Source organism: Acomys russatus, chromosome X (genome assembly GCF_903995435.1).
Source record: "Acomys russatus chromosome X, mAcoRus1.1, whole genome shotgun sequence".
NCBI lineage: Eukaryota > Metazoa > Chordata > Mammalia > Rodentia > Muridae > Acomys > Acomys russatus.
In genome coordinates, this window is record NC_067169.1 from 107,433,093 (window position 1) to 107,459,707 (window position 26,615).

General features: G+C 51.5%; 1 protein-coding gene across 1 annotated transcript; it reads left to right on the forward strand.

Annotated features, from left to right (window-relative positions):
* Positions 1–7,011: 7,011 nt before the first annotated feature.
* LOC127185455 (cancer/testis antigen 55-like) lies at positions 7,012–15,655 on the forward strand. Its single transcript, XM_051141910.1, has 6 exons — positions 7,012–7,165; positions 8,745–8,929; positions 10,741–10,882; positions 11,554–11,675; positions 12,421–12,608; positions 15,589–15,655. Exons 1-6 carry the CDS (start codon positions 7,012–7,014, stop codon positions 15,653–15,655), a joined length of 858 nt encoding a protein of 285 aa, XP_050997867.1.
* Positions 15,656–26,615: the final 10,960 nt, after the last annotated feature.

Genomic DNA, 26,615 nt, shown 5'->3' on the forward strand with positions numbered 1-26,615 from the left:
GCTGCTTTAGAGTCCAGGTAATGATGCACCTGAGTTCAAGCCTGACCTGACAATTTAAGGAGATCCTTCTGTTAAAAGAAAATGAAATAAAGTTATTGCATGGATGCCCGTTGACATATCAAAGTTGACTTTGGCTGCCAGGTTCTCCTAGCATCTCCCAGTCCCTACCTCTTACAGAGTCCTCAGGGCTGGCATACCCTGCCCCCTATCCTAAATGTCTCTAGACCAAGGACTGAGCTGGCTACTCTTGCCCCAGCAGCTCTTCCATATATAACCCGTCCATATGTCTACGGTGGCCTTTTTCCCCCCCATTTGGCCTGTTGTTCTCCAGGCTCTCCCTTCTCCTTCCCCTCTCATCTCATCTGGCCTGACTCAGTCTGATGCTCATACCCACTCTGGGCTCTCCCAGATGTTTCCGCCTCTGCCTGTGCTCTCCACAATATCTACAACAAACCTTCCTTCCCTCCACCACACCTAGGAGCAGTCATATCTTCCTTTTTTTCCTCATGTCATTCATTGTTGGGGACAATAGTCCATATGGCCAATACTCAGCCATCTGGTCAGAGTCTGCACCTTTAAGTCTCTGTTTTTCCCAAAGCTTGCCTTTCACCAGAAACTAGCTGAGCCTGTTGTGGGTCAGCAGTTAGACTAAAGACAGATAGAGATGGAGCAACCCTGCTGTGGTTTAGCAGTTAGACTAAAGCTAGATGAAGACAGAGCAAGATGCCCTGTGTGGCAGGACATTATGGCCCTGCCTGGAATTCCCTGTGTTTTGAGAAAGGCCTGCAGCTGGGTTGCTATAGCAATATGCTCCCCTGCCTTCTGACTTATAAAAGCCGCTGCCTGACTAATAAAGTTTGAGAGCTTGATCAATCAGACTTGCTCTCCTTTTTGTGTCTTGCATTTTCAAGGCTGGGGCAATTCATCTGGTGCCAAAACCGTGGAATTGGCATAAACGAGTTTCCCCTGAGAAGTCCTCAGCCTCTTGGAACCAAGATGGTGACCTGTCTCTCTTAAGGACCATGTGTTTCTGCTCTTTCCTGCCATCCATCAAATTTGTCCCGAAATTCTATTTTTAATGATTCATGTGTTTATTTTTATTTTATGTGTACTGGTGTTTTTTCCTGACTGTATGGAACTGGACCTGCAAACAGTTTTGAGCTTCCATGTGGGTGCTGGGAGTTGAACCTAGGTCCTCTGAAAGAGCAACCAGTGCTTTTAACTGTTGAGCTACCTCTCCCTCCCTGGCCCCAAACTTATAGAGCTTGCCTTCTTGGCTACTTCTCCCCTCCACATGCTCTAAACATTCCTCCCATGTTCACTTCACTTTTTAAAATGTAATCTCTTTCTTTATGTGTGTGCGGGTGTTTGGCCCTAAAAGCCTGGCTGCACATCTCATGCATGCAGTACACCTGGCGGCCAGAAGGGGGTGGCAGATACCGTCATACTGGAGTCCCTGTTCTTCTGAGGCTCCTGCTGAGTGATGGAAGTCTAGCTAACCTGGGTAGGTTTTCAGGATGAGCAGCTAGTGCTCCTAAATGCTGTGTGCTTTCTGTCTCTCTATTTGTCTCTCTGTCTGTCTCTCTGTCTCTGTCTCTGTCTCTCCCTCTCCCTCTCTCTCTGCCCCCCCCCTCTCTCTCTGCCTCTCTCTCTCCGCCTCTCTCTCTGTCTCTGTCTCTCTCCTCTCTCTCTCTCTCTCTGTCTCTGTCTCTCTCTTTCTCTCTCTCTCTGTGTCTCTGTCTCTGTGTCCATGTCCATCTCCCTCTCCCTCCCTCTCCCTCTCCTTTACCCACAGTCCCTTCTCAAGAGGCACAGCAGCTCTGCTTCAACGTGCAGCTCACTCTCTGGAACCCTTCATAGTGCTTCCTTTTGGATGACCCTGAGCCTCAGTGTGAATAGACTCAGAGAGCTAACAGCTGGGGGAAAGGGGGTAAATTCTGTTCACTGACAGGCACTGGACTTATTGGAACAGTGTCACACAGTCTATGTCAGTCTGTAACAGGCACAAATGACTTCATTTGGAAATAAGGTCCTTGTACATGTACTTTAAGTTAAAAGAAGGCCACGGTGGATTAGAGAGGGTCCTAAATACAATCACTTGAATCCTTAGAAAAATACCAACCTCAGGGCCTGGGGAAAAGGCGGAGCAATTCAGAGCACCTTTGGCTCAGTCAGAGCCCAGCAATCTGGGTCCAAGTGCTCACATCAGGTGGGTTGTGCTTGCTGTGCCTCTGCCTCTGCCTCCGGGGCTTCTGACCCTTGCTTCTGGCCTCTTTGGGCAAGCCCAGGCAAAGACCTATCGTTTATGTTGCAGGTAAAACCTACAAGCAATGGAGAAACACTAGCAGATTCAGAGAGCTGAAGATAGGGGGAAGACCCTGAGCTGCCAGGCACAGAACACAGCTGTGCCCACCAGAAGGTAGAAGAAGCAAGATGGCCGCAAGATGTGGTCAAGCTCCACATTTGAGCCAGCAGAGCTCAGAGTACATCATCTGCCTGTTTTGTCAGTCGCCTAGTTTGGAGCAGTTTCTTCCCAGAGCCCTGAAAACCTAGTGAAGCAGGCCTGTGCTAGAGGGGTATTTACCAACGTGTGTCACTTTGTAGACACAGATGAAAAGCCCACACAGCAACCAGATGTGCAGCTCACTACAGATCAGCAAAGTTCATGGTGCCCCCACTACTTTCCCTAAAGCTCATTCAACCTGCACTGCACCTTGGTCTCCATGGTGACACCTTGTCTACAACATGGCTTGGCCATACCCAAGCATTCACGGGCCTTCTGGACATCCCTTGGGAACTACCTGGGCTGTAAAAGTCCCTCACTGTGTTTTCTAATTTTTGCATGGTTCAGGATTGCTTAGGAATCAACAGGACACAGGCAGCTCTTACGTTTGTTTTTGGTTAACGCCCAGCAGCTCCTGTTTACATCAAAAACCAAAACTCCATGCTCCGTCCTCGTGGTTTATGACTACACAGGAATAGGATTTGGTCAGAGCTCTTGGGATAGCTGCTCCTTGTCTGTCCCACCATGCTGACTGCATGGGCCCTAACAGTGACATCAGCAGCCTCTCCCTGGAGGTGTTGGATGACAGGGCAGTCATGAGAGCCAGGAAAACAGGTAGGGGGAAGCTGTGGGGCCTTGGCTTCCCTGCTATGCTGCAAGGCCAAATGTGTGTGACAGCTTGTTACCTGTGAGAGTACGGGGGCAGGGGGAATGGAGGGGGCACGGAGGGCGGGACAGGGTACACAGGGATGAAGCATGTGCTACCGTTTTGATTAGCTGTGGGTAAAGTCAGAGAGTCTGGGAACGGGGAGTCTGTGGGTTTAAGCCGGTCAGGGGCTGTGTGGTGCTTTCTGGTGTGCACAGCAGTGTCGGAACCCTAAGGATAAGTCAGGGAGCCACATGCAGGACCTTCAGGGAGCTCCCTACAATGCTCCCACAGCCTGTGAGCAGGAGTCCCTAGCCAGCCTTCGTGCCCCCCCCCCCCCCCGGGTCCTTGCTCTGCCGTGGGCACCGGCAAAGCCTGGAATACAGGGAAGAAGTGCACGTGGAAACGGAAAGGACTTGGCTGTAGTGAGGGTTGGGGGAGGGCCTTCTGAGTGAGACCGATTTCACAATGATCAAAAGGTCCTTGGAGTCTTGAAAATTTGCACAACTCACACACCTGCATGTCAAGGATAGCCTCCCAGCCCCCTACAGTGCGTCTGCTCGGGTCCTCGCTACACATGTCCTGACATGTCCCCTTCTTGTGTGAGACGTGAAAAGACACATCTTTCTGCCCACTGGTCTCTGTACACAGTTCTGCTCATGTGGCCAGTCTGGCTCTTCTGGTGTCACTCTCCCTGGATGCAAGTGTTCTTCCCTTTGTGTTCACGGCTTCATGAGGGTAGCTCTGGGGTCACACTCCTGCCTACCGGCCCTCACAGTTCCAGCTACCCTCTCTGCGTGTGTGTGCCTCCCACGTTGCCGCTTTGGGTGGTCTCCTGGGGGATCTGTGCCCAAGACTTACCTTAGGGTCACCCGTGGGGAGTTAAAGGGAAGAGCATGTGATCTCACCTTCAGGGTGTCCTGGGGTGTGTGGCATCCCTGAGTCTGCCTAGTATCGGTGTGAAATGACATGGGTTACAACAGATAGGGGAGGGGGGAAGGTCCTGTGAGTGGCCCACTCATGGTTTCTGTGTCAGCTGTGTCAGCCTCTTGAGAAAAGTTTGGTGGCACTTCTTGGCTCATTCCGTGTCAGAGGATTAGGGAATTCTGTGCAGCACTTGGAGAGCCCCTGAGGTCCAGCCAGGTTCCCGAGGGAAAGGTCAAAGAAGGGGTAACACTGCCTCTTTTTTTTCTAGACAGGGTCTCTCTGAGTAAACCTTGGCTGTCCTGGACTCGCTTTGTAGACCAGGCTGACCTCGAACTCACAGCAATCTGCCTGCCTCTGTCTCCCGAGTGCTGGGATTAAAGGTGTACGCCACCACGCCCAGCCCAACACTGCCTCTTACGTGGCCAGCATGGGAGCCTGGTGCGTGTGCAACAAGGTAGTCTGGTGCATGACGCAGAGGGACCCCAAGGCACGCCAGGCCCAGACCTCAGAGAAAGTGCGTTGCCTCTGCCGATCTCATGGGAGAGGCCAGTGGTCGTTCCTGTGAAGTGGTCTATGCCAGGGTTAGGGTTAGGCTTAGGGTTAGGGTTAGGGTTAGGGCTAGGGTTAGGGTCCCCAGTCAATAGTTGTTCAAATCCTTGGCTTGTTTGCCCTACATGAAAGCCTTCTCTGCCTGCACTCCAAGGCAACTGGGGCCTGAGGACAGTGACTCAGCTCTGTGCCTTCAACCTTATACAGGAATGACATGGATCAGGCTCCGCAGATTTCAGGAGAGATACTCCTTGAGTAAAAACATGCCTCTGTACAAAGTAGCAAGCGACCTGAAGGGAAGGTGGGAGAGGAAAAATGAAGGCAGGGACGAAAGAGACCCGTTCTGTTTTGTGCTTCACCGCACGCACACTGTTCCAGGCGCACACACTCACAGCCACTGTGTTTTAGGCCTCCACCCCCACCCCCCCTCCCCCGAGCAGATGGCGCTCATTATACCTGAAACGGTTGACAGCTTGACAGCTTATCTCTGACCTACCTCCATTTGGGGCCTGTGCTGTCGCTCAAGGTGGTTTTTTTTTTTTTTTACTCCTTTGTTTTTCAGTTTAGTGTTGTGCAACAGGCCTCAGAGCACTTAGGAGTCCAGGGAAAGGCGGCAGTGTTTTCTGGGACAAATGTTAGAGGTGATTTAACATTTCTCAGCATGAGGAGGTAATGACATCCTGGGGCTCACAAGGGCAGCCCGAAAATCCACACCTCTGTCCTTCTCAGCAGACTTTGGCAGAGACAGTGGACTGTAACAGTGTTCAGAGAGCTTCTGTGCTGGGCATCCTGGTGAGTTGGCTGGGCTTACCTCCAGGTTTTAATGCTCCCTCCCTACTGGTGAAAGATGCCCTGACGCCCTGTGTTAGAACCTGGACCTCCAGTTTTCAGCCTAACCCCTGCAGCTGTCTCTGCCCCAGAGTTAGGAGGCGATACGTGATGTGTTTTGAGAGCCCTCAATACATGGTGCCCAGCTTCCCCACACTCCCTGTCACACACACGACAGTGAACTAAGTCATGTGATGTGACACTTTCCTGTCACCATTAAATGGCTATAGACTCAGACCTTGACTTTCTTCTAGGGATTGGTCTGAGGTCCCTCCAGGAGACTGCTGGTGGGTTGGACTGGCTATGAGGACAGTTCTCTATGAAGACTGCTCTATGAAGGGCTCCATGGCCGTCAGGCTCCCGTGCCTTCCAGCTATTGCGCCGTCTCTGCCCTGGTGGTGGTCTCTCTACCTCTTTCCATCTCATTTTCACTATCCTTCTGTGCTTACTGAGGCTGTGTCTCACTACATAGTCTTGGCCGGCCTGGAATTCAGCATGTAGGCCATGCTGGCTGCAAGCTCCTGGAGATCAGCTTGTTCCTCCATGCAGGATGCTAGAATGTAGGGCATTTACCTCATGGTCAGAGAAGGTTCTCAATCTTAATGAAGATGTTCTCAGGGCTTTAAGGGGAAGCCCCCCTCCACCCGTCATTATCCATATATTACTTATTGTTCTGCCTAGTGCTGTCCAGTCCACGAGGACGCTGAGTCATGACCGTGACGTCCTGTTGTTACAACAAACCTCATTCCTGAGGGTGAATTTTGAGTCAGCTTTCCTGTGAGGACCCATCACTGTGGTAAATTTGCTTCTTTTTCACAGCCATTGGATCAGGAGGGTCTTCCTAGGGCTATGTGAAAATTAAAGGCACCAGGCCAAGACGCTCGCATATTTTCCTCACTAACTCCAAGTTAGAGCCTGGTCTGTGACCTCAGGGAGTTGCTGAAGGTAATCCCTGCATAGTGAGGCTAAGGGCAGATGAGTGGTAGCTGTGAGAACTGAGGGGTTCTGTGGTCATGCACGACTGATCTCCATCAAAGGAGCTCCACCATGAACCCATGAACCGCAAGTGCTGAACAAGGCGCGACTGACTCACGGAACCCCTATCACAGACACCCTGCAGGGCCCTGATGTGAAATACTTCCGGGAGCCATGCCCCCTTTCAAGAACCCTACCATGCCAAACATTTGTCCTTCCAGGGTATGCTGCAACAGTCTCTTTCTACGGATTCAGAGAAGACCCCAAGTATGCACAGGAATACATTTCCATGGTCTTCCTATGCTATAGGCACAATGCATTAGGGGGATTTTTGTTTCCGCCCCCCTCCACAACCCCGCCCCCAGCGCCTGCCATTGGCCAGAGGAGCATCTTGAGCGCGTGCGGTGAGCTCATTGGTTGGTGGGTGGAACAATGCCCATTGGTTACCAGTCTCCTGGGAAGGGGGTTCTGCTGAGCCTGAGCCACATGGGGGAGTAAGATGATACTGGGTGTCCCCAGGGCTGCCTAGTAGCCATCTGGTACCATCTCCCAGGAGCAAGGCAAGAAATCAAGAGGTGGCACCATGGGTGTCATGACATCCAGGCCCTCCTGCTGCTACTGTGTCTGCTGCTTCTCTGACTGTGGTTGCAGACGTTTCTTCCGCTCGCTGTGCAGAGCATGGGTTTTCTTTCAGTGGAAGATTGCATCTGTCAAAAGAGAAAGGACACACATGAAAGGTACTCCTTGGCCACTTGGCGCCCTATCTTCACGGCAGGAAACACCTCGGGGAGGCTCCCCTTAGCTGGGATCACAAAAGGGACAAAGAGATCAATAGAAGCCTGCAGCAGTCCACAGTGGCTGCTGAGGGTGGCTTGTCCCCAGGTACCCATGCTTTGGGGTGAACCTTGAACCCTGTGCCGAATTCTCATGGTGTGCCAATGATTTTGACCAATTCAAAGCACCGGGGACACAAAAGGCCTCTAAGAGCTTTTCTTCCACTTCCGGGAGACCGGGAGCACTCGAATTGGAGCCCAGATTTGGTCTTGCTTCCCATCCCAGTGTGCATTTGGAGGCAAGAATGGAGTCAGTTCTGGTACATTGCCATGCCTGGTAGATCAGGGCCCAAGGTTTAAGGCTGCTCACTTTGTGCCCCGCAACTTGGGTTTCACCTTTAATGAGCACTCAAGCTGAATGGGTGAAGGCCTGCGGGGTGCGGGATTCTAGGACACTGTCCTGAGAGGGATGGCATCCAAGCTTTGAAGCCATTCTGATTTGTGTCTTGTGATTTAGTGTGCCAAACAGGTGATTCGTCTTCATGAGAAACTTAAGAGGAACCCTAGTCTTGCGAGCCAATCCTACAGCCATTTGTGCGCGGAGGCAGGAGAGGGTCACAGGTTTGATTCCAACCTATGCTGCATAACCAGTGAGAGCCCTAGGCCTGTCTAGGGCCAGGGTGTGAGCCTTGGCCTCAAGAAACCAAATATCTTTGATGAATTCTCTGGTTGTGGTGCTAGAAATGGAACCCAGGGTTGTCGTCATGTAGGCAACCACAGGGCCCCTGAGCTCCAATCCTGGTCCTTTCCTCTTAATGTAGTTTTGAATCAAGGACTCACTCTGGTGCCCAAGATGGCCTCGTTCTTGATCTGCAGCTTAGAAAGGCCTGGAGCTTTTGAGCCTTCTCTGATGTTCTCCGAACAGTAAGGTTTACATACCTGTGCCCATAGGCCTGTCTCTGATGAGCCCCTCAAATCTCTACGTGGGGTCTATCAGTGCAGTGACTTACATACACAGACTTAGTGCAATTGCGGTTCCGTAAAGAGCGCCCACCCCCAGGCATGGTGATAGCAATAGCATCTGGACTTTAAGGCGTACAAGACACTCAGGGTTGTTAGGGGTTGACACATATGTACCAGTTAATGTGCGCAACAGAGATGGAGACCTTGACTGCAGAAACGGTCAGAGAGGTCAAACAATGTATCTGGGGTTACACAGACCACCACTTAGGGACACTGTGCTTATAACAGAGGCTATCTGGGTACCGGCTTGTGCTTTTAGCCGGGGTCCTCCTGTGCGGAGCAAGGCAAAGCCAAGATTTGAACGTGGACAACCTGCCCTCAGAATCCCACAGTGATCGTCATCTTGTTTGCTGTCCTTCCCATCATGCCTCCTGTCCTCAGCATGCGCTCCACGAGTCAGAAGCGTTCTGCTTGAAGCTGGACGTGTTTGTGTAACATCTCATGTTGCGGGAGGACTCATTGTGGTGGGCACCTTCTCTTGAGATTAGTTCATGGCACCTGTGGTGTCCCCAATTCACAGGTGAACCGCATACTAAGGTTGTGAAGGGCTTCGTGACTAGTTGCGGGAAAGGTTGCGGCTGGATCGAAGAGTGTGTCTTCTTTAGCACGGAGAGTGTGCCTGGCTCCGTGTATCTGCAACCTGGAGATAAAGTCCTCGCGTTTGTGGAGGAAGACCCAGTGTTGCATGACTTGAAAGCCACCGAGGTAAGCTTCGCGTAGGTTTGGGAGGACTCTCTTTTCCCATGGGGCTTTCCACCTTGCTATCTCCTTTCAAAGCAACCTCTCTACAGCACCCATATAGTGTAAGTCATGAATGCAAAGTCCTGTTACCCTGTAGCTGTACGTTCCTCTTTGCTTGTGTGTGTGTGTGTGTGTGTGTGTGTGTGTGTGTGTGTGTGTGTGTGTAAGAGAAAGGGAGAGAGAGAAGCAGAGAATGAGAGAAAGACAGAGATGGAGACACACACAGAGAACGAGAGAGAGAGAGACACACACACACACACACACACAGAGAGAGAGAGAGAGAGAGAGAGAGAGAGAAGAGAGAGAGAGAGAGAGAGAGAGAATATGAATATGAGCGTGGGATGGGGTAGGTTCTCCTGGGATCAAAGCGTCCTCCAACCTCAGTCTTTTGAGCATGGCAGATGTGCCACCACACCCAACCCTAGGTTCCATGTTTTACAGTGTAAAACCCAAAGTGAGTTATCCCTGTGTTCCAACAGCAGGGTCCCCTTAGATCACCATCGTGTCAGGTAAAAGTCTGTGTTTGCAAGGATGCCTTCACAGGTGCAGGCGCTGTCCCAAATGAGGTGTCAGTCTTTCAGAAACAGTCACTGAGCCAACACAGACACTCCGCTGGATTCTCCCTTTCAGGTGTGAGATCCGATGATTTTTGTGGTTCCTAGAGTCGTGAAACTAAACCCCAGAGCAGAGATTTGGTGAAATTACCTGTTGTTACCTATGCTGTGCTAACTGATACTCCTCCCACAGGCTGCCTGTTTCCAAGGATCTGTGAGGAAGGGTTCTGAACATCCAAAGCCTTGCAAAGGGAAAAGGGAAATGCAGTGTTAGAATTCCCTAGGGAGACAGTGGAAGTGTTCCGGAGAACACCTCCATTTTTATTTTCTGACAGCCATTGATCAACAGGACGCATCACAACTATTTGCATAGCAAGCAAATTGTGACACTGCTAAAAAATAAAAATAAAAAAAGCAATATATGTAGGCTCTGTGGGTCATTGTCACATCACCACCTTTTGACCTCTTTGGAATTCAGTGTTTATGGGTTACGTGTAGCTCTTCTTGTTTGTGGGGCTGGATAGAAAATACAGAGAATCTTACACTAATTCCCAAGTTACCCCTGTATTAAATCGCGTTTTCCACCTCGGTTTAGTTACATTTGAGCATTTAGCAAGCCTGCACTCAACGTGTGTGCATACACAGAATGAGGGTCTCTCTCTCTCTCTCTCTCTCTCTCTCTCTCTCTCTCTCTCTCTCTCTTTCTCTCAGTCTCTGTTGCTTCCCACAAAGTCAAGAATCCCTTACCCCTCTATCACACTGAAAGGTCGCCTCCACTGTCCTCACAGACATCTGAATCTGTCTGCATTCCCTGTGGAGTTAAGGGGGCAGGGGAAACTGTGGTAATGGGTCCTGGATATGGGGTTTGCGGGTAAGCTCATTGGGCACTGTGGCTGTGAGGTAACGTGGCACCCTGTGCAATGGCCCATGCACCTGGGGGCATACGGTAGCGCACAGACAATGCCCTGGGGCTTCACTCCTCAAGGAAAGCCAGTTTGGGAGAAGCGACCATGGAATGGGTGTGGGCAGCAGGAAAGACCCCAACAGAGAAAGGATTCCCAGTGAGCCAGCTGTTTCCCCGCAAAGGAGGATGAGTTCAGTCTGGAAGTTTGGATTCCATCAGGGCCTTGACCACCTCAGCCCTTCCACAGGCAGCGTCTGGACATATGAGATTCCATTTTGAATTTAATGATGTCTTACAGCTGCTTCCTTATCTTGTAGGTTTGTATTGTCTTGGAATACTGTGCACTCAGAGAGCCAAGCTCCATCATCCGAGATTTATCAGCGTGTGTTTCCTACGTGAAGAAAGACATCATCTACCTCGCTGATGAGTACTTCTTCTACCTAGACAGCATTTCTAAAGGTTTGGTTGACATTGGAAAGACATGCCACACCTAACGTGTTGAGGTCTCAGGGTAGGCATGGTTTGCCCGGGCTGCACCTGGGGCTCTTCAGTATTGGAGAAGGATCCTGAGCACTGAAAATGAGGTGCAGCAGAGAGATCAACGGGGAGTCTCTGTAAGCACCACACTATCATTGTTAGGTGCTGAGTAGTTGAATGCCCGGGGAAAAAAAAATGGACAAGTTCTTCATTCGCATGCGTACCGGACTCTGAGAGTAAACATCATCAGAAAACTTTACATTTTAAAATCTGTACTTACTTTAAGTGGGTGTTCTGTGTCTGGTGTCTACTTTGGTGTGTGTGCATGGGGACTCTGAATGTGACCCCTTAACCTTAAATTCTCCAGTGTTCCCAAAGCAATGGTTGGGATAGGTAGCATTTGCCCGTTTGACCCTGCTAAGGGAGTGCAGGAAAACCAGTGTCTAAGAACTGCACAGTGCCATTCGGCCTGGGAATGAATAGGCCTCCTGCACTTTACCCTGAGTTCTCTCTTGACTGTGGTTTTACAAGTCAATGTAAGCAGTGCAGTTTTGCTTGGCAACAGTCACAAGGGAATGGCTTGTATCCAGACCCCTGTAAAGATGAGACTGGAACTGGGTGGTACAATTGCCTTCAACTCGATTTTCTCTTAGCCATCTTAGGTTTTCAGCCATACAAAGGTGACTGGTTAGATCTGGAGTATTCTTTGGAATGCGGCTCATCAAAACTCACAATACACTCACTGAAGGCCACAAGACGCAGGCGACTGGAAGAGGTAATTGTTTTCTGTATTGTTGGCTTGTCTCAGAGCTTCCTCTGGTGATATTTGTGACTAGCTATCTGTGGGGTGTCCTGGGAATCACAAACACACGGAAGCTTATATATCCCGGAGCCCTTTGCCTAGGCGCTAGGACTTTGTAAGGAAGCAGCTAAGGGTAGCAGGACGCACATGGACATACTCTGCTTCTGAGGCGCAGGGCTTCCTAGAGGGGGTGTTACTTGGGATCCCCCCAAAAAAAACAGGAAGTCCAGAGAACAGTGCCCTGGAGGCAGGAGTACAAAGTGTGCGGGGGGGGGGGGGGGGCGGGAGGTCTCGGGGCAGTGGTTGAGCTCACCTGAAAGTGAGTTTTCACAAAGGTGCAGATGAAATCATGAGCTTGAAGTGTGAAGGGGTGGGGCGGGGGTGGAGAGGAGCTTGTACCTCATGTTGTTTTTCTGTTTCAGTCAATCCTTCATCAATCAACATTAAGCGCAGGGGCTAATGGCCAGTGGCAATTAATATCTAGGACACGAACTCTCATGAGCAGGACAGAGCCACTGGAGTGCCTCCTCTTTAACTGGTGTGAAGGTGGATCTGGGAGGGGAGTAGGAGACACTGCACCCCAGCTTTGGCAGTGCAGCAGGCAGGACAGGAAACAGTGACAGAGTGGGGCCAACAAGTGGTTAGAGCCAGTGTGTAGGGACAGAGCCTGACCAAGGATCCTGTTTCTGACACTCACTGGCACACTTTCTCGTGACAGGTGTGCGTGACCAGCATCCACAGACGAGAAGGAATGCTGAATCACACTATCTTTTTCACCTTCCACTCGCTGAAGCTTCCCAATGGATACACCCCTCTTGTAGGCCACATGGTCAACGTGGTGATGGTGCAGAGCATCAGGCCCAAGTACAACTGGAGGGCAATCTCGATGAAGCCCGTGGAAGCACCGTAGTGGGCACGGGCCTAGAATCCCTCCTCAGTGCCTGTTTTCTATGAATAGGGGGGCTGGCTGAACACAAACGCTTAGGGCAGGGATTCTAAAGAAAACGTTGAGCATGAACTTTCAGGCCAGCAGGATGCCTAGATCTATCTCCAGGGAGCTCGCCTCAGTGTCGGGGTTCCCGCGCTAGGCTCAGCTTTCTGATCACAGTCTTCTGGAGAATGAATCCCAGCAACCCTCCACCTTCAGTGAGAGAGAGCACGAGAGCAGAGTTCCTGCTATTAATTTCAATAAATGAATTGTATGAGCAGCTACAGTGCTTTTTGCCCAAGGCCAACTGACCACCCAGTCCCCAGAACAGAAATATTCAGCTTCCCATTAGAGCATAGGGACGTTTCACACAAAAACATCAGGGCCTCTAGGTCTGTGGGGACTCTGTGAATGTGAACAGTCTGGTGGCACATGGGGGACCTGGCAGGAAGATTCAGACAGGGAGAGTGGAGCTTGGACAATCGGGTATATGCCTGTATTGGCAGATGGCATATAGACCCACGACCCACGCTGCTGGGAATGCTGTTGTCACCAGTGTGCTTTGGTCCTGGGGAGCTCTTGGGGACAAGCAAGTGTCACCTGACACCCTAGATCCAGGCTGCTTTTAGGAGCCTGAGCATAATTCTCTGTCCCCAGAGAAGCCCTCCACTTGGGAAATGGTAGCCCCTCTTTCTACCTCCTCCTCCTTCTTCATGGACTTCCCTGAGACTCTGGCCTCTTTCTCACTCATGAGGCTAGTTCTTCTGTCTAGCCAGGCCACCACCTTCACCTCAGCCTCCTAGCTTCTCACACATCCTCCTGCTCTGTTCACCAGGATCTGGCCTCTCCTCTCGAGCCCCCTGCCCTTCTGGCCAGCCACCTCACCTTATCTCCACACCATTTCCTGAACTTCCTGCCACCCTACTTGGCACCCTACTGTTCTTCAGCCTCCTGCCCCCTCCTCCCCTGGTCTCCTGATGTGCTTTCTAACCCCACAGCCCACTTCCCCTCTCCACAGCCTTTTCTGTCCTTCACACATTTTCCACTTCCTTCCCTGTCCCCCAGCATGTACTCTGACCCTCCCTTGAGCACCTAGCTTCCTAAGCCTTCTGACAACTTCTCCCAGCTCCCTGCTCTCCCTTCCAAACTTCCTCCCTCCAGCAGAAGCCCACCCTACCAGGAGCCTCCTGCTAGCCCCAGTTAGTCCTCTCACCATGTAAACCCCACATTCCTCCTACGCTTGCACCGTCCTCATAGGCCTAGGAAGGCTAGGACCTCGTAAGGGTACCGTGGGCCTGCTTCGCTCCTCCCCAGGGCCCTCTGCATTCTTCCACAGCCTTTAGACCTCCTCTTGGACCACCACACCACAGCACACCACACCCAGTGCACCTGCCCTCCTCCACCTCTGACTCCCATCCTCTCCTCAGGCCACTCCATGCCCTAAGCACCCCTCAGTCCTCCACAAGCCTCCTACCTCCATTCAGATCCTCCCTCCTCTCTCCCCAAGTCTGCGTCCTCCTCCAGCCTGAGTCCACTGCCTTCCTCCTTGCCGTGATGTTCTCCCATGGCATACACCCTGCTGCTCTCCTCCAGACTTCCCCCACGCCCCACTTTTCTTGCATTTATCTGCCTTGTGTGTCATCCAAGCCTCCCACTATCTCCTTAAATGCTGCCCCTCCCCCTCCCGCCCCACTGTCTTGCACTCCTCCTGAGCCTACAGCCTGCCCTAGGGTCTCCCAATCCCGGTGCCTACTGCTGCCATAGACAAACTGCTAGGATCTCCATGCACTGGTGCCCACATGCCCATTCGCCTACCCTTCCTTGGATGGCATTCATAATCCTCAACTCCTACCACCTAGATGAGCCACGTCTCCTGAACCCAGCCTCCATTCCTTTCCAGAGCTTTCTTCCTTCCCCTATAGGCGTGTATTATCCCCCCTACCCTATCCACTTGAGCTTCTCTGCCTCTCTACAACTTTCTTTCTTCCCCCAGGCACCCACCATGAGTTTGAGACTCTTGCCCTACTCTGAGACCATCTACACTCTCTCAGGCTCACATCATACCCCGAGGCTCCTGCTCTCTCTCCTTAGTCACCTTCCTCCACAGGCTCCTGTACTACCAGACAGTCCCCTGGCCTCTGCCAGACACCAAGTTTCCACAGGAAACTTCTCCCTGCGTCTGCTGGTTCCACCCAACCCAAGGCCCCAAGCTCTTACCCTTCCGGGGCTGCTCTACCCAAACTGTCTGCCCTCCTCCAGGCTCACTCAGTCACCCTGGTCTTTCTGCCCCTCTCCTCCTCGGCCTTCTGCCTTCCTCCACTTCCTGTTCACCTATGGCTCTCTGGGCAGGAATGCTCCTGCCTTCTTCTCCAGTCCCCTCCATTTCTGGGGCCTGCAGCCTTCCCCCACAGCCTTCCAACCTCCTAGTCTAGATCCTGGGGTTCCCTGCAGACCTCTGCCATTCACTACCCTCCTGATGCCCCCTTCATCTTCCTGGCCTCCGCCTCAGAGCTCCCTGGCGTCCCCCACATCCTGCTGTCACCCTCAGCCTCTAGCTGTCCTACTGAGGCTGTGTCCTTCCATTCTATCTGGAATCCTGGCACCTCCTTCGTGCCCACCTGCAAATCAGGAGTTGCCCTGCATGCTCCTCCAGCCTCCAGCCCGACGACTAGGCCCCACAACAGATTCTGCCCTCCAATTGAGCTTTTCACCCAAGTTCAGGTTCATTTGCCCACCCTCCATCCCCCCCACCTCCCCCCTCCCCGAGGCTTTACCCGTCCTCCAGTCTCTTAGTTTTTCCCTCTCAGCCTCTGGACTGCCCACAGTCTCCTAGCCTTAATGGCCACTTTAGCAATTCCTCCTTAGGCTCACAGTCTCCCATAGCTTCCAAAGGTTCCTTCACCTCCCTCCCCTCCAGCCACCTCCACTCTTGCCAGTGTCTTCTGCACTCTCCTCCAGCCCCTCATACCCCATGCTGCAGCTGAGCTTCCGTGAGAACGTCATTTTCCGACCATCTCCGGAGTGAACTAGACTCTTCCCAAGCGTCCTGCCTGAAGCCCCCAGCTTGTATCACGGGCCACGCTCCTACAGCCTCCTGAATGTGCTCCTGTCACCCCCTTCCTTGTAGACAGCCATGTCCCACTGTGGTGACTGCTTCTATTGCCTACACTCCCTTGAGCCTCCTGCCCTCCTCCTGAGCCTGCTGTCACCTTCTTCATCCTGTCCCATTCTCAGGGCTACTGCCCTCCCTTACCCTCCCACCGTCTCAGAGCCTGCTGCCCTCTTCACCAAATCCTTCGTTGCACATGGTCCAGTCCTCATTGTCCTCATTTTTCTCGCTCCCCACGAGCTGCCTATTTCCTCTCCAAGGTCCAGATCTCTGTAAAGATCCCCATGGGGCCTCTTAATCACTCAGTTGCTTACCTCATCCGCACTTTTGTTCTGTTTATCACACTGTTCTATCTGAACTTTCTGCCCTATGTGAAAGGCCTGTGTGACTGTTCTGACAACCTAGCGTGTTCCTCGTCCTAGAGGAGGCCAGAGGAAGGCAGGATGTCTGCTCCTAGGGACTTTGGTTGAAGATGGCTTGGAACTGATCCTGGGGCCTGCAGAGGAGCAGACCGTTTTCTTTTTCTTTTTTCTTTCTTTCTTTTTTTGTTTCAATTTTTAAATTTTTTAAATTAATTTATTCTTGTTACATCTCAATAGTTATCCCATCCCTTGTATCCTCCCATTCCTCCCTCCCTCCCATTTCCCCCCTACTCCCCTCCCCTATGACTGTGACTGAGGGGGACTTCCTCCCCCTTTATATGCTCATAGGGTATCAAGTTTCTTCTTGGTAGCCTGCTATCCTTCCTCTGAGTGCCACCAGGCCTCCCCATCCAGGGGACATGGTCACATATGGGGCATCAGAGTACATGTGAGTCATACCCCACTCTCCACTCGTTTTCTTAATGGCTGAGGCAGTCCTCTGGCCCCAGATTGTTCCTGTCTAGTGATGTTCTGGCCCCTCGCTGCAGTCTTTTTTTCTCTCAGGCTCCAGCCTTTCCATGAATCTTCTGTATTGCTCCTCATTTGACTTTACACCGCCCGTGTTCCCTCATTTCCTCCCCTGCCTGCTGCCACACCCAGGCCTACTACCGTGACCCCATCCTCCTGCATCCTTCCTCAGCCTCCTGGTCTTTCACTGCATCTCCTGCTGACCTACACATGGTTCACGTCCTCCATCCTAGCCTAGCCTTCTGTCTTCTCCTGCAGTACGACCACCCATCACAGCCACCCCACGAGCTGAGCCTAGCGCTATCCTAAGTCTACTGACCTCTTCCCATCTTCCCTCTGCCTGATGAGTCTCAACTGGATCTTCCCTGCCTGGTACCCAGATCCCTAAGCATCCTGGGACTGCTTCTAGAACCTGGAGTCCTAATCTCCCCTAGAACTTTCTTCCCTCCTCCAGCCTCCTCATATGCCCAAAACAAACTCCCTGTCTTTAGCATCCTGCATCCACACCCAGCACTTCCATCCTTCCAGACTTCTGCCATTCCTTCCCCACTCCTGCCCCTCCCATCCGATCCGCTCAGGCTGGGGCCCTCCTGCTTTCTGTCTTAGTTTCTTCTGCTCTATTCCCAACACCTTCCCAACCCTTCCCCCGGATCCTGCCTTTCCCTGTCCTCATTCTCCTCCCTTGTACAGCTCCATTTTCGCCATCCTTCTGCCTTCCCAGAGCTCAGTAGTACCCTCCTTGGGAGCACTGGGCCCTCACAACCAGCCTCCAACTCCTCTGATACCCTTCCCAGTCTGCTCACTTCTCAATGTCCCTGGGGACCTGCTGGGGCCTTTTACTTCGCCCTGAACTTTTTGTATACTCGTGCAGACTGTTCTTCTCCAGAGAGTCTGGACTTAACTAAGGGCATCTGACCCTCCTCCACAGAGATCTTTGCCCACAGAGAGCCCCAAATCCAGGCCATGAGCCTGGAGCCCTCCTCCACAGGCCCCGCCCCTCTGCCCCATTGCAGGCTCATTATCTTAGCATTGAGCCCTAAGCTGCCCTTGTCTTAGTCCCTTCTCCCCAAGTCTCCTGCTCCCCCAGATAGTCCTCCATCCCCTTTTAGGTTTTTTCACCCACACCAGCACCTTCTGGCACTCAGTTCTCCAACCATCACAGCTGTAGACGAAATGCTTCCCTACTTATTGAAACCCCTGTCTTGTTAGTGAGCATCATCTCCTCCTCACTTCCTTGAGCATCGTCCCACATTTCCAGTGAATGGCTCTTCTGATGTGTGTGTGTGTGTGTGCGTGTGTGTGTGTGTGTGTGTGTGCGTGTGTGTGTGTGTGTTCTAAGCATTAACAGCATGTGTGGTCCCAGGTCAGGCCAGAAGAGTGCCTGCCCTTCCACACTGAAGCCTCAGACGACAGGAGAAGGGAGTTGCAGACCACTGTGCACCCCATGCTGGTGTTTGTCATGAAACTTCAGGCCTGTGGAGGAGCAGACAGGGGTCCTGAGTGAGTGCTCAGATGACAAGCTCCAGAGACTCCTGGGCCAACAGAACTTGTGGCCCTATTCTCCAGCCCACTTTCCTATAGCAGGCTTCTGTTTTCTATGAACATTTTTCCCTCCCTGGGACCTGTCTTCCTCTCCACTCTTCTCCAGGACTCCCTTATCACCCTGCCAGGCCCGTCCTCCTATCATCCCCCTCATCCTCTCGTCTGCACCCTTCACTCTCCTTCCCTCCCACGTTGTCTCTTGCTCACCTGCAAAAGGTGCCTGTCCCTTCTAGCCACCTTACCATATGTAGGAAGGTCTTCCCCTCCTACAGGGAGCATACCAGGCTTCTGGCCCACCCCAGGTTTTGACTGTTGCTGTATCCAGGAACCCTTGTCTCTATCCTCATTTTCATCCTTCTTACCTAAGCCAGCATAGTACCTACATTCTTGGGGTACTCCTAACAGCCTGCTCATAGAGTCTGTTCATCTCCCCATGGCCCTCAGGACCTACTGGGGCCTCCTACTCTCCCCCTGAGACTCCTGTCTCCTTGCCTAGACTTTGTGTCCCGCTATAGCTTCTGGATCCAGCAATGGACACAGAGATCTATGTCCACCCCTGAGCCTCCAATCCATGTTCTGATCAGGAAATCACAGACTTATGCTTGGCCCATCTGTGTCCTTCTTGGCCAACCCAGCCTAGTTCCTGCTCTCCCTGGTTAATAAACCTCTGCAGCACGCATCTTGCCTATCCTAACATCCCTCTACAGCACTCAAAGTTACCTCGTCCTGGCTTCCTTATCTCCCTGATCGTCTTCTCTGCTGCAACCTCATACCCTGTTATCTTGCCACGTAGGAACCACTGTCTCAAAGACTCTGCAAATGAAACACCCATAGCTTCCTACTCTCATGTTGTCTCTTTTCCCATGCCTCTGCACTGTCCCCTGCCCTTCTCATGTCTCCCTAGATACCCTACCTTAAGCCCCACTCTTTTGTCCTCCCTGTCCCTGTCTGCCCTCCTCAGAAGCACTGTGCCCTTGGATGTCTTCTATGTTCCAACAACAGCTTCCACACCACAGTAGTCAATCTCTTATGCTTCCCACAACCTTCTAAGCCCGAAAACATTCCTCTTCCAATGCAAGTAGCATAGGCTTACCCTGGCCATCCCATCCTCCTTCTAGCCTACTACCCTCCCTCACAAGTTCCTGATTTCCTTTGTCCTCCAAGGAACACCCTGATCCTCCTGTCCTCCTCAATAGAGTTTGGCTATCCTCTGCAGACTTCTGCTTTCCTTTCCCAATACCCTAGCCACATCTGTGTAGCCACATCCCAACACCTGTGACACATCAGTTTCTGCTTTACATCATCCTCCAACCTACAATTCCAGAGACTTCTGTTCTTTTCTTCAGCTACTTGCTCTCTTGTCCCCAAGCCTCCAACATTTCATGCAGATGTTGGTTTTACCCAGCTAGATATCCTATCCTTAGTTCATTGGTCTCTTCCTTTCTACCCTGTATCTGCTAAGTCTCCAACCAATTCCCCAGGCCTGAGACTGAGAGTCCTAGACCCCCGGGACTGCTTCTGGAACCCAGAGTCCTAATCTCTCCACGGACTTCTCAAGCGCCCAAGACTCCTCCTACCTTCTCTTTAGCATCCTGTCCTTAGAGCCAATATTGCCAATTTTCTAGGCACGCAGCACCACTTCCAACTTCCTCTCCACACCCATGCCATCACTCAAATCCTGTCCCTCCTGTATTCCCCTTTAGTTTCTTTCAATACTTCTCTCTGTCTCCGGCCCTCCTCCTCCTCATATCCTTCTAACTTGTTCCCCAGGATTCTGATTTCCCCCTCTTCCCTCATTATTCATCATCCTTCTGCCTTCCTAGGGCCTCATACCCTCTTTAGGAGCATCAGCCCCATCCTCTTGTCAGGCCCTCATCCCCAGCCTGTCACTCTCCTCATATCGTTCCAGTCTACTCAAGTCCTCATGTCCCTACTGGAGCCTCCTATTTTCGCCTCGAGTCTCCTGTTCTCCCTCATTGACTTTGCCCCTCTCCATAGCTTCTGGGCCTACCATTGGTCATCTCAGACACCTCCTCCAGATTCCTACGATGATGCCCTGAGCCTCTGATTTAAGCTCTAACCCTGTAATGTGGCTTCACAGGCACCTGTTCTCCTCCCTAGTCTGGCCCATTACCCCTTGCATTGCATCTCAAGGCTGCCCTTGACTTCCTGGCCTCTCTCCCAGACTCCTACCTTCCTAGATGCCCCCACAAGACCCTATGTAGAATCCCACATTTACCAGAGCCTCTTTCCAGTATTCAGTTCTCTGAACATCACACACATAATCTCTACCCTTCTCTATTAGTAAAAATTACCGACTTGTAAAAATCATGACAATTCTCTGAGTGTGGCTGTTTGATGTACACGTATGTTCAAAGGAGCAAGTGCACTCCTGGTCCCAGAGAGGTCAAAAGAGAGCACTGGACGCCCTGGGACTGGAGGTCTAGATTGTTGCGAGATGATGTGGGTGCCTCAATTCAAATTTCCAGGCCATGGATGGGCAGACAGTTGTCATGAGTGCTGAGACAAATGTCCAGACTCTCTCAGTCTACCTGAACTTGTGGCCATACACTAAAGTCCACTTTCCTATAGCAAGCAAGCTCCCACTCTTCTATGAGCCTCCTGCCCTCCCTCAAACCCATCTTTTCTTCCATATTCATATCTCCAAAGTCTGGCCTATTATTCACATCCCCTGTCCCCTTGCCCGTATCCTCACCGTCCCTATCTCCAACAGTGCCTCCTACTTACTTCCACACACACCTGTCCTCCTCCCTAGACTCCATTCTGTCTCTCCTGCCATCATCCCACCATCCTCCAGGGCCTCTTCCCATCCTGCTAAGAGCCTCTTGGCCTCTGACCTGGCTCCCTGCCCTCCTGCTGAGCTTCTCACTCTCCCCTTGGCTGGGACCCTCTTCTGCAGCCTGATCACCAGCCTGGTCTCCCTAGAGACTCCCCTGTGAACCACTGTACGCCCTAGGCTTTAGCCCTCTTTTCCCCTTGATTCTGCCTGCTGTTGCCTTGTCCTCCTGATGTCTGGCCAACTGTGCAGCCCTCCTCTCCAGCACTCTGACCCCCCCCCCCATTTGCCTCCTACTCACTCATGAGCAGTTTAGGCTTCTCCTGGGACCTATAGCTCTTCCCTGTCTGTCTGCCTTCCTAGGCGTCTAATGTATCCGGGAACCTTTTCTCTTACTCCCTAATCTTTTGGCCTCTGGGTGACTGCCTTATGCTTCTCAACAACATCCGTGCCTTAGAACCGTCTCAGAATCACGGCTCCACAGTCCCACTGCCCCGGGGCTTCCATCCTCCTGTGAACTCACTGTGCTTACCCATGCCCACATCAGCCCTTAGCAACCTTGCCTTCTGTCCTCCTGAGCCATTCTCCCAGGGCTTCTGCCCTCCCTTCCGGTCTCCCTCTGCAGCCCTGATACCTAGACTTCTGCTTTACTTCAGACTCCTATTCACCAGTCCTGGGCCTTCATCCTTCATCCTTGCCTTTTGCTTTCTTGAACCTCATCCTCTGACAGTTCACCCCAGACTTTCCCCATTCCCTAGCCAGCTAGCCTGCCCTTAGCAACTTGACCTCTCCAGCTTTCTGCTGTTCATCTCCTAAGCCTCCATTGGATCATCCTGTCTTCATTTCCAGAAAGTACACACCCTGGCAATGCCTCCAGCCTCCAATATTCTACTCTTTGTCTTTCCCTTGTCCCAAGCCTCCTCATGAGGCCCAGACTGTGACACTCCCCACCCCCCGCACTGAGCCAAGGATTTGCAATCTTCTAGACATATGCCATCCATCATTTCCAGCCTCCAGCCACTACCCCCACTCCTGCTCAACCCATGTCCCATGTGCACTTCTCCCTGGCTTCATGCTCTCCTACTGTTTGCTGCCCTCCTCCCCATCCTCCCCACCCACAGCTGCCCATTTTTTCTGCTTTGCCCTCTACTCATTTGCCACTCTTTTAGACCCATAACCTCATCACCTCCCATATCCCCCTACCCTCCTCCATGTCATTCAGGCCCCACTCAAGCCTCCAGCAGTCCTCCCAAGTCCACTCCCATCCCCATACACCCCAAGACCCCCTGCAGCCTGCTACCCAAACCAGGAGCCTCCCCTCCTCCTGGTCAGTCTTTGTGCCCCCCCCCCAAGCCTCCTGACCACTTTGGGAGCCTCTTGAGCTCCTCCTCAGGCCCCTGTGCTTCTCTGGAACCTCTAGCCCATGCCCTGATACTGCGATCCCCCTTGAGAGACACCTACCCTCTGCTTAGCGTAGTCTTCTTTCCCTCACATGTATCCTCAGCCGCCCTTGTTTTCCTGCCTGCCCGTTCCCATCTCCTTCTTCATCACTCAACCCTTGAAGCAGGAGCTTATGAGCATCCTGCCCTCCCACCGAGCCCCCTTCATCTTCCCTGAGCTAGTTGACTTCCTCCGCCTGGCGACGGGGCCTCATAACAAAACCCTCATTTTCCTGCCCACACCCTCACCCTTCTCTTATAGTGCCTTGTGCTTGCCTCCATAGACATCTGCCCTCCTCCCCAACCTTCTTTCTGTCTCTCCTGCCATGGCACCATCCGTCTGAGCATCCTCCTGTCCTGCATAGAGGCCCCTTGTCCTCTTCCCTGGCTTGCTCAGCTTTAAGTCTCTCCCATTCTGACACCCTTCCTCCCATTCCTTTATCCCCTTTCATCCTTTCCACTCCTTCCCAATGGCTCATTTCTCTGCTTCGGTATCCCCCCAGAAGGAAATCCTGCTTTCTTGTCAGACTCTTCACCTCCTGGCATAACACTTGACTTCCCTGCCCTTGTGATCTGCTCCCCTTGACCCTTCTGTCTATTGGTACCCTGTCCTCTTGCTATCCTGCCAAAAATGCTGCCTTCCTCTCCAGCACTCTGGCCTCTCGAAGGCTTTTATGCCTTAGCCTTCTCTTCACTTCCCTGGCCCCTGCCACTTTCCTGGCCCTCCTTCCCTCCTAACCTTTCGATGTCTCCCTGAACTTCCTACTTCACTCACCAATCCTTTATCCTCCCAGTGAAAAAAGTTCTGCCCTCCTTAGCAGCATCGAGCCCTCAGCAAGCCTCTGACTCTCCACCCAGGCTTCCACCCTCCCAGGAACTCCCTCCATGTTCCTGCAGCCACCACAGCCTCTTCCGCTCCAATGTGGGGACCTACCCTTCCTTTGGCCATCCTGTCATCTTTAGTCACCTACCTTCTCTCTCAGCATGCTGACCCTCCTCTGGCCTCATCGGCTCACCATGAGCTTCCTGTTCCCCTGAGCAGAATCTTCCTGGGCTCCCCAGACTTTTGCCTTGCTTTGCAGCCTCCCTACCCAGCCCAGATACCTCAACGACACCTGCCTTATCTCAGTCTCAATCCCAGCACCCCTGAAGCCTCCTGCCTCCTCCACAGCCATCTCCACTCTTGCCCCTCAGCCTACTCAAAGCTCACTCGGGAGTTTTGCCTTTCACTAGCTAGTTGCGTGGTACTGTCATACATTGTGATGACCACTGAGTAACAGCTACTAGTTGATGTCCTCTGTGTGATGGCCTCTCTATGCTGGCCATGGCTTGATCCCACAGTATTATGGTGACTGTATGGTGGCTACTGCGTGATGACCACTGAGTGATGACTAGACCTCCACTTTAGTCTTCTGTCTCCATCTCCCAAGCCTCTACTGGCTATTCCTGACTCTACACTCCGAGTCCTGTACATCTTGGGACTACCGGGCACTTCATGTCCTTCTCTCCTCAATCCTTCCCAGTCTCCTGCTCCCCCATCATTTCCACCTGCTCATCACCTACCATTCCCTGATCCCCTTGCTCCAAGAACAAGTGTTTCCAATTCCCCCCTACTTCTGCCACCACCTCCAGGCTCTTGCCCTTCCTCAAGACACATGTTCAACCTGTCCCTCCTGTGTCGCTCCTCAGCTTCTTCCTCTGCTCCTGTGTGCCATGCCCTCTTTCCCACTACTCCCCTTTTGCTTTTCACTATCCTCTATCGACACTCCCTTTGCCCTAGACCTCATCATCTCTCTGCCTTCCCACAGCCTCCTACTCTCCTCCAGATTGGCTGGGCCCCATCTTCAACCTTCAGCCTCCTGTTGTCCTCCCCAGACTATCTGATCCTCTAGTTCTTAACCTAGGAACCTGCTGCCACCTGGTACCCTCCCCTTGAACTCCTGTCTTCTTGTCCTCCTTTCTAGACTTTGTACCTAAGCTGCAGGGTACCAGTGTGTGTCCTGCCCTCCTCCCCAGACATAGGTCTCTCCCCGAACCTCCAATACATTCTCTGACACTGAAGTCCTCCTCTGCAGGCACCTTCCATTCTCCCTAGTCTGGGTTTACTTGTCACCCTCCTATGGCATGCTAAGCTTCCCCTGACTTCCTAATCTCCTCTGAAGGCTCCTACCACCCCCATAGCCTCTTATATTCCCTGATTATTTTCCTACCCTATACCAGAACATCCTTCCAGTACTCAGCGTTCCAACTACCACTGCAGTCAAAGAACATCTTTCCCATTATTAAAAGATTGCCCATTCTTTAAAAATGTTTAAAAACCAAAAAACAAAGAACTAAAGAAACAAAAAACGTTCTGTGACTAGCTCTTCAAGTGTCCATGTTCTAAGTAGAAGACACACTGGTGGTCCCTGGGAAGGCTGGAGGATGACACTGAATCCCTTAGGACTAGAGATGCCAGTGTATTTGAACTTCTGGAGACACAGATGGTCGTCTCAGCTTCTGAGCCATGTTTCTAGCATGGGACTCTCCTAGTCCGTCTGAACTTTTGGCTCCCAGCTTTCCATGAGGCTTCTCCTTCAGTCTCAGCTCTTTTACCCTCCCCGTGGTGCCTCCACATCTCCTCCTCAGCCTTCTGCCACACACCAGACCTCCTACTATGGCGCCCGTCCTCCTCTTCACACTCTTACCCTCCTTCCTGTTGCAGTTATGTTACCAGTATAGCCTAATAATGTTTACTATTAGGCCTATAATTATTATTATGGCAGTATTTTCTAACCCGCAAGCGACCAATCAAGACACAGACACTTGTTATGTTTTAAAATAGCCTTAGTTAATCTGGAGCAGGGAAGATATTAATCCCCTAAACTACTTCCCATAGTGGGGCAGGTATGGGATATCTGCCCTAATCATATGCCATCTGCTTCCAATAATTTCTATCAAGCTACCTCCCATCCATCATCCCAAATACTTGCTAATGTTCTTCATCTGGGCCAAATCCTCCATCCATGCCGGCCATGTGCTTCTCCTCCACCTAACCATGGCGGCCTTCCTTCTTCCTCTCCTCTCCTTCGGTCTCTCTTCCTCCCAAGATTCTTTCTGTCTCTCCAAACCCAGGAACCTTAGCCATGTCTATCCCATTTGCCCTGCCCAGGTGTGATGGCCTTTTATTAATTAGCATCAAAATACACCAGACCAACCCCCAACAATCCCCCTTTTCTGTCTATATAAAGACAGAAAATATAAAGGCCATTCTTTTTATATACAGTAAGAACAATTACGAAAAATTATAAAAAACAATAGGTAAGACTTACATACATAATGTCTAATCAAAAGGCATTTGTCAACTTTGAAGAAAATATTATCTATTCTATCTTGGTGAGTCTAAAGTTTTGAACCAAAATCAATATCTATTAAAGCTTATATCTATCAGCCTAAGATATCTATCTAGACCTAAAAGTATCTTCTTAACTCCTAAGCAACTAAGCACAAATTTAAAACTAACTATCTGGTCTTCAACCTCATCGGAGAGTTGAGAAGGAATACATTTAATTACCTGAGTAAACAGGAAGTGTAGGTTAGCAGCTTCTGAAGTGAAAAAAAAAAGTCAGAAACAGTTTGTTACCTGAATAGTCACTCAAAATTCTCTAAACATTGGAGCATCATCTTTAGCCTTCTGTCCCAAAATATCTGACAGACATATTTGTGAGGCAGGAACTATTGAGGTTTGTTTACCCTGTCTTGGCAGAGTCTGGCCATCGACTCTGCCTACATCCAAGCTTGCCCTTTTTAGGCAGATTACAATGGCGCCCATCCTTCTCTTCACACTCTTATCCTCCTTCCTCCTTCAGTGCCTCGTGATCACCTCTGCATACTTCTGTCCTCCTTTCTAGCTTCCTCTCTGTCCCTCTGCCATGCTACCTTCAGTCCAAGACATCAACTTCCTTCTGCCATCCTCCTGGCCTCTTCCCTGGTTTCCTGCTCATCGCTCCCAGTTTTGATTCCCCCTGAAGGTCCAGACTCTCCCTATAGCCCTCATTTCCATCCTTCGTTCCTACCCCACCCTATTGCAAACCTGCCTAGGTTAGCCCTAGATAACCTAGGGAATCCAGCCTACAGCATCGCATCAGACCGTACACTCCCCTAAGATTCCTAACCTCCCTGTGAAACACTTGAACTCCCCTGGTATGTGGTACTGTGCTCTCTCCACC

Excerpts from the sequence above, each read along its gene's own strand:
- LOC127185455 (XM_051141910.1), top strand. The coding sequence starts at position 7,012 with ATGGGTGTCATGACATCCAGGCCCTCCTGCTGCTACTGTGTCTGCTGC. Across the intron at positions 7,166-8,744 it reads AGAAAGGACACACATGAAAG|GTGAACCGCATACTAAGGTT; the intron begins GTACTCCTTGGC and ends CCCAATTCACAG. Across the intron at positions 8,930-10,740 it reads ATGACTTGAAAGCCACCGAG|GTTTGTATTGTCTTGGAATA; the intron begins GTAAGCTTCGCG and ends CTTATCTTGTAG.